The sequence below is a fragment of the Phyllostomus hastatus genome, unplaced genomic scaffold, assembly GCF_019186645.2.
Source record: "Phyllostomus hastatus isolate PE091 unplaced genomic scaffold, TTU_PhHast_1.1 phas_scaffold_585, whole genome shotgun sequence".
Taxonomy (NCBI): Eukaryota; Metazoa; Chordata; class Mammalia; order Chiroptera; family Phyllostomidae; genus Phyllostomus; species Phyllostomus hastatus.
This window is the reverse complement of record NW_025334037.1, coordinates 920,781-938,163: the sequence shown is the minus strand read 5'-3', so window position 1 is coordinate 938,163 and position 17,383 is coordinate 920,781. Positions and strand designations below refer to the sequence as shown.

General features: G+C 47.3%; 1 protein-coding gene across 4 annotated transcripts in view; it reads left to right on the top strand.

Moving 5' to 3' along the window:
• The window catches only part of SCUBE2 (signal peptide, CUB domain and EGF like domain containing 2), a 73,452-nt gene extending 56,622 nt beyond the window's left edge, over positions 1 to 16,830 (top strand). For all 4 annotated transcript variants that reach the window (XM_045825770.1, XM_045825769.1, XM_045825772.1 and 1 more), the window contains 7 exons: positions 127 to 297; positions 2,138 to 2,305; positions 3,011 to 3,172; positions 5,081 to 5,278; positions 6,428 to 6,580; positions 14,015 to 14,094; positions 14,924 to 16,830. In XM_045825770.1, the coding sequence (XP_045681726.1) occupies positions 127 to 297; positions 2,138 to 2,305; positions 3,011 to 3,172; positions 5,081 to 5,278; positions 6,428 to 6,580; positions 14,015 to 14,094; positions 14,924 to 15,076 (1,085 nt within the window). In that variant the 3' untranslated portion in view covers positions 15,077 to 16,830. The remainder of the gene's footprint in view (positions 1 to 126; positions 298 to 2,137; positions 2,306 to 3,010; positions 3,173 to 5,080; positions 5,279 to 6,427; positions 6,581 to 14,014; positions 14,095 to 14,923) is intronic.
• The last annotated feature ends 553 nt before the right edge of the window (positions 16,831 to 17,383 follow it).

Sequence of the window (17,383 nt, the reverse complement as noted above, 5' to 3'; positions counted from 1 at the left end):
ACTTGGGGGGTTAGTGTGGGGGAGCTTGCGGTCGATGCCACCTGTTTTCCTTCACCTCCAGCATTCGCATTGCTCTTCCTTGGCCTCTGTCTCCTCACTGACCAGATCGTTTCCACCTTTGGCTAGTCAGTTGCAGGGCTGGGACATATTATGATGGATTGCAAGAACGCTGCATTTTATGTCCAAATGGAACTTTCCAAAATGAAGAGGGACAGATCACATGTGAACCGTGCCCAAGACCAGAAAATCCGGGGTCCCTGAAGACCCCAGAAACCTGGAATGTGTCTGAATGTGGAGGTAAGGATTCGCCTGCATCTTCTAACTCTTCTGTCTCCAATATCATTGTTTAGACAGGAGGCATGAGTGTGTTTCCATGGAGACAGTGCACACGGCACCCTGGGCTTCCCACCAGCAGGGCCCTCGGTGGGCTCTTCTTTGGCTTTCCAGGGCCAGACACATACTGGGAGATGCTCACTTGAATAAATAAACAAAAAGCTGATGGAATACTCTGGCAGAAAAAAGGGTGTAAATGTTGCAATGGCATGCTTTATTCACTGTAAATAAATATACCCTGAGACCTCAGTGATCTCCCAGCACATAGGGACTATTGAAAGTGTTAAAATGGAGAATGTAGTTCTGATTATTTTTCCAGCTTTGTTCTCAAATTTATAGCATATTGATTTTTAAAAAGTGTCCATCTGGCTATTTTGTTAGAAACTCTGCCAAGAGTTTTTAATCGTCTCTTATAAAATGTTTTCTGACTCCAAGCTCACTTAGGTTCAGTGGACTTCTTTTCTATTTATTTTTATTAGTAAATGCCTTCCCCTTTATTAAATGGAAGAAAGGCCAGCTGCGTTGACACTGTGGGCTGAAGTGGCAGGTGTGGCCTGACCTGGCGATCGGCAGGTGATGTCTGCGGAGGGGTGCACAGGCCCTCGACGCCCCTGCCGCTCCTTCCAGGGACTCCCAGAACCAGCTTCAGTTTCCACCCGAGTGACTCTCAGCTCGGCTGCAGCACCTTTTCTGGCTTAAAAATCAGGTCCTCAGGTTGAGTGAGACTCATGCCCTGTCTATGGCCTGTTACGAAACCCTAGAACTAACTGCAAAGTTGATAATGAAGCACTTCGGGGCACCTGTTCACACTTGTATGTGGCCTTATTAAGATATACTTATAGTAGTAAGAATATTATTATTCATAGTAGTAATAATAATAATAGTAATTGCTAACTCCATTTATTGAATATTCACCTATGCCAGGCATCATGGTAAGGGTATTACATGAATTTTCCATGTGGTTGTATTACCTTTCCAAGGTTAAAGAGAGCCATTCAAGGTCACACAGACAAGGAGTGGAGGATTTGGAATCAGACGCCAGGTCTGACAGACTCCAGCTCCTCCTTTGGGGACGCGTTTGTTAAATACCATTGTAGCTATAACTTCTGGGTAGGAGAAAGACCATGAAAATTAATAGAGGAAAGATGATTAGGAATACAAGACACAACAGATTTCTATAGCATCTTGCCAATGACAAGCTAATTTCTAAGGAACATGTGCTTTTAGAAGTCCTTTTTTTATGGCTGTGCTTGTTGTCATAAACTTAAAAACATAATAATAAAGTAAATTGCTTCGAGCAAAGGCCACTGGGTTTTAATGTTAGCGTGGACTGGGTTTAGCAGACTAATCGAGGGAGGCCAGAACACACCTCAGGGTAAGGAGATGCAATCTAGTTTATGTAATCAGTAAAACGATCGCTGGGATGTAGGCGTCTGGGTGAGGGTGTACTTCTGGGTTTCATAACCAAACCGATTTGAGAGAGCGTGCTCCCTGGGTGCTCCTGCATTGCAGGGGCTGCTGAGTTCCATGCCCTCTGAGCCTGCAGCACACCCAGGCCTGCTCCAGCCACTTTGGAAGCAGTGGACGTGGCTCCTCGGTCCCCACCTTGGCCCTGGGCTGTGGAACCTGGTGTGTCAGGCTACCTGCTCGGGCTCAGCAGCAGGGCAGGCCAGGGCTTCTCTCATTGAGGCAGGAGCTGAGGTCCGCACCTGGTGACAGGCCTGCCCAGAGTCTGATCTCATCTGCAGAGACCCTGGAAGGGTCTGCCCGGGGGCCTTGCTCACTGGGGTCATTGGTCCCCCAGGTCTGTGCCAACCTGGAGAATATTCTGCGGATGGCTTTGCACCCTGCCAGCTCTGTGCCCTGGGCACATTCCAGCCTGAAGCCGGCCGTACTTCCTGTTTCTCCTGTGGGGGAGGCCTCTCCACCAAACACCTGGGAGCCACTTCCTTCCAGGACTGTGAAACCAGAGGTGAGGATGTGGCAGCTTGCCTTGTTCCAGAACTGAATTTCCCTTTTGAGAACCGCGGGAGTCTGTTAAAGCCCAAATCAAGCCCAGCCCAGAGGTGTGCTGTGTGCTGCCCCAGTGACTGGGAGGTCAGGTCCTGCTCCATCCTCCCTGTAGGACGTACAGACAGCATGGGAACCTCCTAGACATGATCTCCCTCCAGCTACCTGAGCCTCTTCAGACAGGGCTGACTGCAGGGACAGTCGGGGGGAGATGCACAGGTGTACACAGGCTCCTCAACTCCTTCCTCCCAGTCTTCCAATATCTCAGCACTCTCACCTAGCGCTGCACCCCACACCCCCAAACCAGAGCCCCACTCCTGCTGCCTCTTGTAGGAGCCCAACTCCACACCCAGCCTCAGTCCTGCACCTGCAACGCTCGCAGGGAGACTCGAGCTGTGACTATGTATGTCTGACTCTGCATGGACCATAAACTCTTTGAAGATACACTGCACTTTGTTCCCTTTACATTTTTCGCAGTGACATGAGTCACAAGTCCCACCCAAGCTGGATCTTTAAGGAATTATGTGTTGATTAACCCCAGATTAGTAAGAAAGCGGTACTTCCTTTGGGACAGAAATTTATTACACTAGCTGTGAAACCTTTTATGTTGCTTTGGATGAAAATAGTCTTTTTTTTTTAAATCCTCTCCACCCTCCCCACCCCACAGTTCAATGCTCACCCGGACATTTCTACAACACCACCACGCACCGGTGCGTTCGCTGCCCAGCGGGAACATACCAGCCTGAATTTGGAAAAAATAACTGTGTTTCTTGCCCAGGAAATACTACCACTGACTTCGATGGCTCCACAAACATAACCCAGTGTAAAAGTAGGTCTCTCTGTAAGGCTTCTCAGTCCTGATTATGAGGGCAAGTGCCTGGGTCCACCTGGGGGTGGTGTGCTCAGTGCCCCTGGTGGGGGAGGGGCGTCCCAGGTACATTCAGAACCGTGTAGATGTCGCTAGCCCATCTCACGGCTCTGCGGACCACGCTGAAGGAGAGTAGGGTGTGAGCCCCATGTAGTCACCTTTGTTGGCCCTGGCTGCTTCTCCAGGCATGCTCACAGGCCGCACCTGCTGCAACTTCAGTTCAGCCCTGTTCGCCAGCATTGCTTGAGGGCTGCTGTGTGCCAGGCACTCCCAGCAGGGCAAACCCCTGTCCCTGCAGGCAGCACGGGCTGGGGGATTGCAAAGGAGGGAGCAATTCATTCTGTCTGGAGAGCTGAGGGAAGGCTCCTGGAGGGCATGAGGAGGTTTGATGGAGAGGATTGGGGAGCACAGCCTCAGAAAAGTAAAAAGCTTTAGGGAAGAGACCCCCTGAGCCTGATCATGGAATGCACTGAAGGGAGTCTGAGGCTGACTGGATAGGGAAGCCTTGAATGCCGCACTAAGGGGTTTGATTTGCATGTTATGGGAATGAGGAAGCAAATCATTCAATGACTTGCTGTGTGGGTGGGTGGGTGGTTGGTTGGTTCTTAACCATCATACAAAGTGCTCTAGTAAAGTGAATCTCAGCTGACTCACTGGTGTTAAGACAGCAGTGTAGGGGAGCAAGGAGGCGCCCCCAAGGTGGAGGAGTTTGGGATTGAAGGGGGCAGTGAATCATTTGAATTTTGATTGGAAGCTTATCTTGTTTTCTCTCTATTCCAATGAAGTCCTATTAACAGTATCCTCACAAGTAGCTCTCTAGTCTCTTCTTAAATACCACTGTGACAAGAAGCTTACTACCTCTCATGATACCCTGGACTGTTGGTGGGTTAGACTTGGGGGTGTTCCCAGTGTTACAGGGTTCCCCCCACACCGACATGATATCTGCTTCCACACCTGCTCCTTGGCTGGTCCCCAGGAGCCACGTGGCAGGTTCCCCAGGTGGCCTTGCTGCTTGAAGGCAGGTTTCTCGACTCTCCAGCTCCTCCCTGTCCTCTCTTTGAAGAAAGAAACCCTGTTTGTTTTTTTCTACTAGGAATAATAAATTCCAATTCTAATTAAAGAGGGAAAAGGTAACCCCTTCAATATCTTCTGTTGCACAGGTTCAAGTGGTAGTTTTAAACGATAAGTACCTTGAGGGTAAGGACTGCCTTTCTCCTTTCTGAACCTGCAAAGGGTTTCTGATAACCTCTGTTGGGTGAGTGGCGCGTCAGTGAGTGAGGGTGTGGCTGAGATGGAGTGTGTGTGTGTGCCAGAGGTGTATGTGTCTTGCCTTCGGTGCCAGAGGTGAATATCCAGCCTGCCCCACATGGACTGACAGCTAACTGGAATTCTCTTCCCAACTTAAAAATAAAACGTGGTCCTGACTAGAGAGAAAAGAGAAAGAAAATGGCTGTCATGTCTTCATCAGAGATCTCTGGGAAAGGGTCAGAGATCATCTGCTGAGCTGCAAGCTCTGTCCCCCTATTTTGACAGGCCTAGAAGTTCTGCACCTTGGTTACCTCAGCACTCACATGTGGTAAACAAAATGTCAAAAACTAAAGGTGTCCTTTTGTTTCAACAACACCTGCCCCTGACCTTGAGCATTTCCAAGCTAATGAAAAGAACAGGGCCTGGGAACTCAGAGGGGTGGGCTCCCAGCGGGGACCCTGGGCAGGACAGGACAGACTCATTCCCAGGATAGGATCATGTCTGGGCCCCGCACCTTGATGGCAGAGGGATGCAGGGGTTCTCTTCTGCTGAGCTGCAGGTGGCCGGTACAGAGCCACAGCTGTGCTGTGCCTTCGTAACTCGTCACCTGTCCCTTTCCAGACAGAAGATGTGGAGGGGAGCTGGGAGAGTTCACTGGGTACATTGAGTCCCCAAACTACCCAGGCAATTACCCGGCCAACACGGAGTGCACGTGGACCATCAACCCTCCCCCCAAGCGCCGCATCCTGATCGTGGTCCCTGAGATCTTCCTGCCCATAGAGGACGACTGCGGAGACTACCTGGTGATGCGGAAAACCTGTGCGTCCTCCCCCTCTGCTCCCCTCCCCTTCTAAAGCCAGCCGGGGAGCCTCATGGCACGCTCCCAGCTTCAAATGTGAGAAACAGGCCTAGCACGTCACCTTTGTGTTAGAACAGAGGTGGGACATGAGTTTTTAGAGTTTTACGAGAAACAAAATTTCCACAACCCCCCCCCCCACTGAGGGCCCTTGCTGAACCCCAGTGGTGGTGGGGTTCCTGCAGGCCAGGCTCCCCCCTTGGGCTCACTGGGGACACAGGGAGTCCATGAAGCTCATGCAGGGCTGGCCCTGGACACTTTCCTCGCCCTGGAATGCAACTCATAGCTTGGGGACTGACCACGGTGAAGGGCACGGTCCCGTCAGGAGGGACCCCCCACGCATCCAGTCACATGGCCTAGCGTCCATAAGCAACACTGCCATCAACACAGCGTAGAGGCAGTGCTCTGAGTGGGCTCTGCAACCGAACTGCCTGGATCTGAACCCCGGCTCCACCTCTCAGGAGTTCTGTGGTCTTGGACCTACATGCTGGATTTTCTGTGCCTCGTTTCCTCATCTGTTAACATGGGGATATGAATAGTTGCTACCTCATAGGGGCATCATGAGGAATCAGATCATAAAAATACTGACACTTGGAGCCACTGCATTAAGTATTTGCCATTCTTCTTAGTGGTTACAATGTCTGAAGTCAGGTGTGGGTTTGAGTCCTGACTTTTCCACATAGTGGTGTGTGACCCTGGTCAGGTGACAACTGCACTAACTACCTGCAGTTTTCGGAGGGTTAGTGGGATTGGGTTTAGAAAGGGCGCAGCACACTGCCTGGTCCTAGGAAGCTTGCAGTAAAGGGTGGTGAAAATTACTAGATTCCAGCAGGTCAGCTCTGGGATGGGAGGGCCCCTCCTTGGCTCCAGCAGTGACCGCTTGCAGGCTGGCCATGGGCCTTCTGGTCAGCCTCCCTTGGGGGTGCATGTCACCCCCCAGATGCATCTACTTGATTTCTAGGCCTTTGGCTCTTCTGATGGCCCCGCTGGGCCTGAAGAGCTCTTGAGCATAACTTGTTATGTGGTGTGAGCATGTGCCAAGATGAGCGTTCATTGTCTGCCTGCTCAGTGATGCGTCTTGAACCCCACCCTCCTTCCACTTCCCTTGGCAGCTTCATCCAATTCCGTGACCACGTATGAGACCTGCCAGACCTACGAACGCCCCATCGCCTTCACCTCCAGATCAAAGAAGCTGTGGATTCAGTTTAAGTCCAACGAAGGGAACAGCGCCAGAGGGTTCCAGGTCCCGTACGTGACCTACGATGGTAAGTGCTGGGAAGCTCAGGCTGCAGAATGTGGAAGGAGCTTCTCTGCTTTGGACAGAACCGACTTCCGGGTCAGCTGGTGGGCTGCTGACAGGCACACAGGCACAGAGGGGCAGGAAGGACATCGCTGACTCATAGGTGCCAAATTTTAAACAGGCATTTGGGGACACTGACTGCAAGGATGAAAAGATGTTCTAGAGCATAAATGGAAGTTCGCATACATTTGCTTCTGTGGTGCAGGACAGAGAAAACCTAATCCATGAGATTTCCATTCTGTTAAAAGTAGAGATTTATAGATAAGCATTATTTTTTAAAGATTACAAAGACCATTCTGCTTAGGACAGGAAAGAATAAAGACATCTAATTTTTGGTTTATTCCTGTGTTCATTCAGAACTGAGGCCAAACTCCCTGGACAGGGTTACATTGCCTATGCTCAGATTCAACACTTTTCACTGAATCAAAATTTTGAAATACTTATTTATAAAATAACAACTATCTTTGAAATTAGGAAGCTAGGAAAAAAATTAGTTTTTCCCATACACATTCACATTTAATTACTACTATAAGTAAGATATTCATAATTTCTCCAGTTTCAGTCTAAACATATGATTAGGAGTAATAAGGTACAGGTTCTAGTACAGATTTTCTCTTTTTTAAAATATATTTTATTAATTATGCTATGACAGTTGTCCCATTTTCCCCCCTTCACTCCCCTCCACCCTGTACACCCTCTCCCACCCATATTCCACCCTTTAGTTCATGTCCATGTGTCATACTTATGAGTTCTTTAGCTTCTACATTACCCATACTATTCTTACCCTCCCCCTGTCTATTTTCAACCTACATTCTATGCTACTTATTCTCTGTACCTTTTCCCCCCTCTCCTCCTCCCTCTCCCCCTGTTGCTAACCCTCCATGTGATCTCCATTTCTGTGGTTCTGTTCCTGTTCTAGTTGTTTGCTTAGTTTCTTTTGGTTTTGCTTTAGGTGTGGTTGTTAATAATTGTGAGTTTGATGTCCTTTTACTATACATGTCTTTTCTTTATCTTCTTTTCTTAGATAAGTCCCTTTAGCATTTCATAAAATAAGGGCTTGGTGGTGATGAACTCCTTTAACTTGACCTTATCTGAGAAGCACTTTATCTGCCCTTCCATTCTAAATGAGAGCTTTGCTGGATAGAGCAATCTGGGATGTAGGTCCTTGTCTTTCATGACTTGGAATATTTCTTTCCAGCCCCTTCTTGCCTGTAAGGTCTCTTTGGAGAAATCAGCTGACAGTCTGATGGGAACTCCTTTGTAGGTGACTGTCCCCTTATCTCTTGCTGCTTCTAGGGTTCTCTCCTTCATTTTTACCTTGGCTAATGTAATTATGATGTGCCTTGGTGTGTTTCTTCTTGGGTCCAACTTCTTTTGGGTTCTCTGTGCTTCCTGGATTTCTTTGAAGTCTATTCCCTTTGCAAGATTGGGGAAGTTCTCCTTTATTATTTGTTCAAATAACTCTTCCATTTGTTGCTCTTCCTCTTCTCCTTCTGGTACCCCTATAACTCGGATGTTGGAACGTTTAAAGATGTCCTGGAGGCTCCTAAGCTTCTCCTCATTTTTTTGAATTCTTATTTCATCATGTTTTCCTGCTTGGTTGTTTTTTACTTCCTTCTGGCCCACTCTATTGTTTTGAGACCCAGTTTCCTTTCCATCACTATTGGCTCTCCCTGCATCTTCCTTCATTTCTTTTATGGTAACCTGCATTTTTTTCATCTAATTTGCGCCCAAAATCAACCAATTCTGTGAGCTTCCTGATAACCAGTGTTTTGAACTGTGCATCTGATAAATTGGCTATTTCTTGGTCACTCAAAAGGATGAGTCCTGGGGGAGTGATCTGTTCTTCTTTTGGAGACATGTCTCTCTCTGTCTCTCCTCTTTTTTTTTTTTTGTCTGGTCGCACTTGTTAAGGTGAGGGGTGGAGCCTTAGGTGTTTACCTGGGCTGGGCACCCCAGTCGCTAGATTATGACATTGTATGTGGGGGTGGGGTTGGGGGCGGGGGCAGGAGGGAACAATGGCAGTAGTTCCGCTCTCCCGGGATCACAGTCCCCTCTCTTGCATCCTGGGTTGCGCGTTCTGCCCTGGTCCACAATCGCTGCTTCACTGGGTCCGCCAGCTGCTGCTTGCGTACTCAGGGTCCACCGCTGCGTTCTTGCGCACCCTGGATGGCTTAAGCGCCAAGTTCTCCCCATCACTGTGCACCGCTGCCGACCCGGGCCAGCCTGGCTCTGCCCCTCCTACCAGTCTGGATGAACGGGTCTACTTCAACCTCTTGGCTGTCCGACTTCCAGTCAGATAAATTCTCTATCAGTTCTGGGTGTTATTCTAGCTCTAAATTGTTGTTGTTCTAATCTTGGTTGTGCGTGGAGGTACGGTGCGTCCACCTATGCCTCCATCTCGCCGGAAGTCCTCTAAAGTCTTCTAGTACAGATTTTCTAATCCATGGTATGGCTCTGGGTAAGCCATTCTGGACCTCTGCCTTCACCCACATTTAACAAGGATTATAAAACTTTTTTTAAGCTACCTTATAGGCAAGTAGGCATAAGATTTATGTGACAACATTTTGCTAAAGTTGCTAAACAAACAAAGTAAGATATGTAACATTTTATCATGTTAACTATCTTCTAGTATTTGATCTGGTTTTTATAATTAAAAAAATAAAGGTTGCATGCTTTCAGAACTACAAATAAATAAGTACATAAATAAAATAAGAGTGAGTGTAGCTTGGCAGGTGAGGGCATGACTGTTGGCCAGTCTGGGCACAATCTCTTCTGTGACTCTGTGTACATTATCATCTCTAAGCCCATTTTCTTCACGTGTAAATGATGGTGATCACGAAACTTAATGTGAGAGCTCACCAGTACAATCTGTAATGGGTTTGGTGCAGTGCCCAGTGCACAGTGATGCTCACAAAATACTAACCCATTACGATTGTGGCTTTTATTAAATGGAATCCTGTGGGGGGAGAGGGGAAGCTGCCACTTCTGGCCCTGTCTCTGCCATAACTGACTGTGTGATTTTGGGCAAATCAGATGACTTCTCTGGTTTCATTTTCTTCTTGTTAAATAAAGGGATAGAGCCCTGGCTGGCGTAGCTCAGTGGATTGAGTGTGGGCTGCGAACCAAAGAATCGCAGGTTCGATTCCCAGCGAGGGCACATGCCTAGGTTGCAGGCCACAGCCCCCAGCAACCGCACATTGATGTTTCTCTCTCTCTCTCTTTCTCCTTCCCTTCCCTCTCTAAAAACAAATAAATAAAATCTTTAAAAAAATAAAAAATAAATAAAGGGATGTCTTACATGAGCCCTGCCTGGGGCCCTGGTCAGCTCTGAGACTTGGTTGACAAACATTTACTAGGAATGCAAAATGAACTGAACCTTGTCCTGGAGAACCTCATAGGCTAGTGGGGGAAGAGTCATCTGTTCATTTGTGAACTTATTCATTCATCCATCCAACAAATATTTAATGAGCATCTACTGTGCCAGGCATTGGACTAAGTGCTGGAAACAACATGGTTAGTAACAGAAACACAAAACAGTATATATTGCCATAGATGCTACAATGAGGCATGTACAAAGCTCTGTGTGAGCTACAGAAGAAGGGGAAGCAGTTAATTTTGCAGTTAATTTTGCCACACCCTCACCTGCCAAGCTATGCTCACTCTTATTTTATTTATGTACTTATTTATTTGTAGTTCTGAAAACATGCAACCTTTATTTTTTAATTATAAAAATCAGATCAAATACTAGAAGATAGCATGATAAAATGTTACATATCTTTATGTTTGTTTAGCAACTTTAGCAAAATGTTGTCATGTAAACATTTTGGAAAGAATAGAGCAGTTTCAAGAGATTGGGTCTTGAAAGAACATATAAATTGATTTGTGTGTTTGTTTTAATAAATGGAAGGAAGAACATCCAGGAAGAAGGAATGACAAAGGCCAGAGAATGCAGTACCTGGCATGCGTGGGGTCTGATGACTTGGCCAGGTGGCAGGGTGCACGGGGCTGAGCCCTGAGAGATGAGACTGGAGGGGGGTGGGGTGTGGCTGCGAGGAGCTCTGAGTGCCAAACCCAGAGGGGTGGACCTGATCTTGCAGGGAGTCACTGAAGGTGTTTAGACAGGTGCCAAAAGCATGTCTTTTAGAAAGACAGTATCTTAAGGATTTCTTTAAAACACTTCACATAGTTTCTGTCTAACATGCTCCAAAAAGGAGGATCACCCTCCCTGTACCTGAAACCATGTCGAACACCCACTGCAAGTGCTCTTCAAATCAGAGTCCTAGGAGGACATGAGCGCCTCCCACAGGGCTCATGCTGAGCGAGACAGGGCCTCGTGCCCCTGAGAGCAGCCCCTGACCACCTTTCCGGTCTGGAAGCGGGTAGGAACCAAGGGAGACAGGGAGACTCTGGAATAAATGTCGCCAAGGCTCACAGACTTCAGGCTGACTCTTTTCCGCTCTGCCTTTGTGACAGAAGAATCCCTCTTGATATTTTTGTTGTTGTTGTTCAAACAAAGAACCAAGTGAAATTACACATAATCCTAGTTAGACCCACAAGAGTGTGTCTTCAACATGTCACAGCAGAAAATGTTGAAAACTGCTGCTTTGGCCATACAGAAGCCTTCTAGGTCTTTACTCAGAGCCTACTTAATCTTTGTTGTCTAAACATGTATCTCAGTCAAGTCTGATATCTGGTTTCCAATGCTGATAGCAGAACAGAAATCACGGTTAGAACAGGCAGGTGAGGCTTCTCGCTACAGACCTGACCACTGGAGAACAGGGAGAACTGCGGTCCTAACACGGAGCAGGCGCCGCTGAGTGCTGGGCCCGTGCTGAGTGCCTCCGACACAGCACATGCCTCACTATCGCCCAAGAAGTGGACGTGCTTCTGTCCGGGTCTGGGCCACTCGGGCTGAGATTAAAGAAGCCGCCCTGCACGCACAGCAGGACAGAGTTGCAGAGGTCTTTGGGACTCCAGGGCCTGTTTTACCTGCAACACCAGCCTGCTTTTCTCAGGACAGAGCAAGTGAGGAAACAACTGTAGTTCTTAAAAGCAGAGGAAATATTTTTTTAAAGGCAGTGGTCTGGAAGGGCGGCGAGCAGCTCTCTGGTTCTCTCTGACACCAGAACACAGCCCCGCACTGGCGCTCCTGTGGGAGCCGGCTCTCCCTGGTAGAGACTGTGCAGCAGAGGAATTAGAGATAAATAACGTGTGCCCTGTTGATGTAAGAAACGTCCAAACCAGTGGAGAATTTTGATGAGTTGATTTGAGCCAAACTGACGATAATTGCTGGGAAGCAAAATCTCAAAGGACTGAGAAAATGCTCCAGAGAATGGTGGGTTTGCAGCTTACTTTATACATTACAATCAAAGGAGGAGACATAAGGAGGGCTATGTGAAATCCACTGGTGGTAGAGTAAGGGGACAGGAGAAAACAAAGTGAAGAAATCTCAGATTGGATAAAGTTAGGTAAAACGGAGACACAGATGCTTCTTTGACATTGGTGAGTATAGGATAGTTAACCATTAGCACAGCACACAGAGATGGGATTTGGGGAGCAAGAAAACAATGAGGAGTCTGGTCTTGAGGTCTGGTGTACCCTGAGGGGGTCTGGGAAGAGGAGATTATGGTATTCATCTGACATTCCAAGGGTAAATAGCTTATATATATCTTAGGTGCAAAAAGACAATAGACAAGCTTGTGTAAGGTAAAGATTGACCTCTGTCAAGGAAGCTACAGGCCTAGGACGTGACTACCCGCCATGACCTGCTTTTAGTTAGGAAAGTTTATGTTCAGACAATCCTATGTGGTTACTGTCAGTCTCTGAGTTTGTAAGGCCACCATGCAGGCCTCCCCTGAGCTTGTCAGGTTTAGTATGTGGCTGCCTTTTGCGTCCACAGCCCTTCCTTATATTTTATATTCACTAAAATAAAAGAAGAAGAAAGGTACCACATGAATAGAGTAAGTGACACGGTACATGTGTTGAATTAGTTGTTACAGTGATTCTACTATTAATTTCCACGTATCATCACTGGGCTCAGAGAAACTCCTTCAAGAACTCCTCCCACATGGTTCCAATGATGTTCTTATGACTTGTTTGGTTCTGTTGCACATGATGTGCATATAAAGAGGCAATTTTCCTTCAGCCTGGAAGTTGAAAAAGAGTGTGTTTTGCGTGTGCTTGATTTGAACTGTGACTGTGGGAAAGAGACCAGACTTTGAAGGGGAGTGCACGTTTGGAGAAGGCTCATGTGGTGTGCTCTGCATTTAATGTGGGTATCAGGGCCCAGAGTCATTGGTGAGAAAATGAGCATGGCTTTCTTCCCAATGAACACAGCTTCCTTCCCTCTCCAACCAGCCAAATCCTCCCCGTCCCCAACCCCACCCCCCACCTCCCATAAAAAGGAGAGAAGAGTCTTGCTAGATAGGTAAGAAGCTTGATTGCTTTACATAATACAAGGATGTGGGAAAGGGAGAAGGGAGAAAAGGAGAGAGGGAGAGAAGAGCCATGAGCCTGGGCGAGCTCACCAGGGAGTGAGTATAGATGGAGAAGACATGACAATCACACACTGAGCCCTGGGAATCCTCTGCAGTAAGAGGTCAGGAAGAGAAGGAGGAAAAGCAACAGAGTCTCAGCCAGAGAAACCAGTGGGGCAGGAGGAGAACAGAAGAGCAGAGCATGGTGTCTTGGAAACTGAGTGAAGGAGTAGATCAGGGGGAGGGGTGACTGACTGGCCAGGTCACATGCTACTGATGCATCAGAGAAGATAAGGACTGAGAGTTGACCTTTGGGATTTAGCAACATTAAGGTCGTTGGTGATTCTGACAAGTGTTTTGGGAGAAGTGGCAGAGGGCAAAGCGGACTGGCTTGGGTTTGGGAGAGAAAGAAAGGAGAGGAATCAGAGACAGTGAGCCTCGGCAATTTTTTCGAGGAGTTTTGCTACAAAGGGGAGCAGAGATGTAGGATGGATGCTGGAAGGAGAAATGAGATAGAGAAAGAGACTTTTTTTTTAGTCAGAGACATAACAGCATATTTGCATGTTGATGGAAAAGACCAGTAGAAAGAGAAAACTTTACCATCCAGAGAAGAAAGGGAAGAAGTACTGGAACATGCCCTTGATTTGGTGAGAGAAGATGGAGCCAGTGACAAAGCGGACGTGCAGGGGGTTTATCTGAGGGAGACGGAACAGGGCGGATGGGCGCAGATGCTGGTGGGTGAGAGGATGTGGCAGTGAGTCTGTGGGTGTTCTCTTCTGATCGCCTCTGCACTGTCCAAGTGGTCATTGTTCTGCCAGCAGCTATAGAAGGGCATTGCTCAGAGCCTTATAAAAATGAAAGAGAGTGAGGTGGGAAATGACTAAACCATCCAATGCAACATATGTCCTTTACTCCCACAGAGGATTACCAGGAGCTCATTGAAGACATAGTTCGAGATGGCAGGCTCTATGCATCTGAGAACCATCAGGAAATACTTAAGGTAAGTATGTACTTAAGGTGGACCCACGGAGCTCCCCAAGCACCACTGGAGGAAGGTTTTCCTCTTGCTCCATATCGCCGCCCTTCAGAGGTCTGGCCCGGTGGCTCAGTTGGTTGGAGCGTCCTCCTGTAACTGAAAGATCAAGGGTTCTATTCCCGGTCAGGGCACATACCCAGAGGTTCGATCTTGCAATCCAGGCGCATGTGGTAGGCAACCATGCGATGTTTCTCTCTTACATTGATCTCTTTCTCTCTCTCCCTTCCTTCCCCCTCTCTAAAAATCAATAAGCATGTCCTCAGGTGAATATTAAAAAAAATATTCAGGAGGTTGTCTTTAGTGTTGTCAAGAGAAGTTGTATTTCTTAATTTGGAAATGTGTGGCAGAGGAGCAGTGGGCAGCTTGTTTATTGTAAACACAAGCCAGCAGCAAACTGCATTTTCATGTTTATTTTCCAAGTAGTTGGAGATCCTTGGCTCTTTTATCCTTCAAGGGTGAAATTCACCAATTTTTAGATACTTATAAGTAATGATCAATAACGCTTGCCATATCACTAACCTAGTAAGTATTCCCCAAAATTCCAACAATGTATCTCATCTAGTTTAGAAAAAGAAAGCAGGTTTTTTATATATTAAATTTTACTTTATAATAGTAACACATGCTTTTTATAGATAATTAGGAAAAATAAAAACTGGAAAAAAAGATAAAAACCAGAGGAAACCATTTTCACAAGTTGTTTTTCAGCTAATCAGCTTCACACTGGGTCATTATAGTTCCATTGGCAAAATGTTTAGATATTTTGGCCCAGTAATAAAAATTCTGCTCTTTTTAGGACAAGAAGCTGATCAAGGCGCTGTTTGATGTCCTGGCTCACCCCCAGAACTATTTCAAGTACACGGCCCAGGAGTCCCGGGAGATGTTTCCAAGATCCTTCATCCGACTGCTCCGTTCCAAAGTGTCCAGGTTTCTGAGGCCTTACAAATGAGTCTGCCTGCACGCCACTCGGACCATGTCCGCCTGCGGGCCGGTGGGATGCAGCCGTCTGCTGCTGCAGCCAGCCTCGCTGGATAACGCTGCTGCCTCCAGCAGCAGTGACTGGTTAGAGTTCAACTTTTATAGATAATACAGATATTTTGGTAAATCGAACTTGGTTTTTCTTTCCCAGCATTGGGATGTGGACTGAGAACGACTTCCAGTCTCACCTGCATCTCACTGCTGTGGGCAGATGTCTCGGATACATCAAGGGCTGGCTGAGCTGGACCTCAGTCAGCTCAGGTGAGACTCACCTGTCCTTTCTGTTCTCACCCCTCCTCAAGTGAGCTGTGATGGGAAACAGGCCACAGAAGGGGCTGCCTTTTCTGCAACTTCAGCTTCCTCCAGCCCAGCCCTCCCTAAGGAAGCCCTTGGCACCCAGGTGTAGGCTCTGACAGGGCAGAGGCAGAAAGGAGGGAGGGAGGCAGGGAGAGCCTGTCAGGTACCGTCCACACACTGGTGCCTGGGAGGACTCCGTTTCTCCAGAGCCTTCTCCTTCAGCTTGTGTGGTCTGAGTTTGATCCCAGGAGCTTGAGTTCTAAGCATTCATCATTAAACAAACACTCAAAGCAGAAAGAATTAGAAATAAAAAGATAAGAACTAACAACTTCCTCAGATAATAGGCCTGTTGACACCTTCCTTGTGTCCAGCCTCCACCCTGTAGCAAACACACAGTATGGGTCTTAGCACCAGCTGTGCCTTTACACACCCTGTGGGCCCAGTGCCAGGGCCTGGGGAGCTCAGGTCGGACATGATCTGCTTGGTGGATGAGAATCAGCCACCTTCATGAAAAGGAAACATCATGCACCCTGAGTCAGCACTGCCGAGGCTCCTGTTTCCACAGTGGGCTTCCCGCTGAGGGCGTCCGAGGTCTTGGTGGGATGCGGTGTGGCCCAGTCGGCTATGTGTGCCTTCCTTCCCCACTCTCCAAGGTCAGGGACCGACTCCGCTCCATGGGCAAGAACAGCACTGCTGAGGGTGGTCTCACCACTTAAAGGTCACATCACCACCAGAGGCAGCTGCACAGTCTCGGCCTCTAAGTTTCTCAGTATCACCTCGCTTTCTGTCAGCACAGCAGGCCCATAGTCATCTTCTCCCACAGGAACTTGAATTTTCAATAGCATTATATTTTTAAAAATTTAAATCCATAGGCAAAACTCCCCTTGCAGTAAATAAAAAAAGATTTCTATCAAACAAGTTTCCATTTCCCTAATGAATGTGCTGACTACACACAGCCATAGTGTTTTATTATTTCATAAAAAACTAGCTGTACCTACACTTCTCTATACCAAAGTACTAAAAAATGATTAACAAATATTTTTGAAGAAAACGAAGACTACTTCATTATTGTTGAACTCAATTTTCACCTCAGTGATTTTTCAAAACATATTAATAACATTGATCTTGGAAAAATCCTAATCAAACTTTTCTTCTTTATTTGGATGCATCCTAAATATCCATTTCCAAATTCTTCTTCAAAAATTTGAATATCTTTACTTTTTAAAAAAAGTCATTAAAGAAAGCACTTGGGCCCTAACAGACATGGTTCAGTTAGCTGAGCATCGTCCTGTGAAGCGAAAGGTCCTGGTTCTTTTCCCGGTCAGGGCACACGCCTGGGTTGCGGGCTGGTCCCCAGTTGGGACGTGTGAGAGAGGCAACCCATCAATGTTTCTCTCCTTCTCCTTCTCCTTCCCTTTCCTTCTCTGTAAAAACAAATAAATAAAATCTTTAAAAAAGAAAGACAGAAAGAAAGCACCTGGAATTTGTAACACCAGAACTTTGCCTACATTTCCAAGTCTAACCATAAGATGAACATTCAAATGGAATATAACCTGAGTCAGTGCCCTGAACACCGTGGAGGTGGGGTGAACTCAACTCGACCATCCTTGTCCAAGCACATTAGTAACTCGGTGCTGGTGACCGTGCGAATCTGTGTTGCTGGTTTCACAGAGAAGGCTGGGAATGGAAATATGCTGGGGGTTGGGAGGGCACCGCGTGAACCTGGTCTCTGTGAAACAGCCTCCAGGAGCAGGCCCATGCACCGGAGCTGAGCCCCGATACAAGCACAAGCTGTTGAGGCCCTGCTGGAGCTTCCTCTCTCTACCAGTCAACCACCTAATTGGTGCTATGGTCCTATTGGTAGGCTGGCTGGCTGGGGCTACTGTTGCTACCTGCTAAATCAAGTATTTATTAAACATCTCTGTGCTGGGCACTCTTCTAGGCCCTAGGGATGCACAGTGACAAGACAGACAAGGTTCTT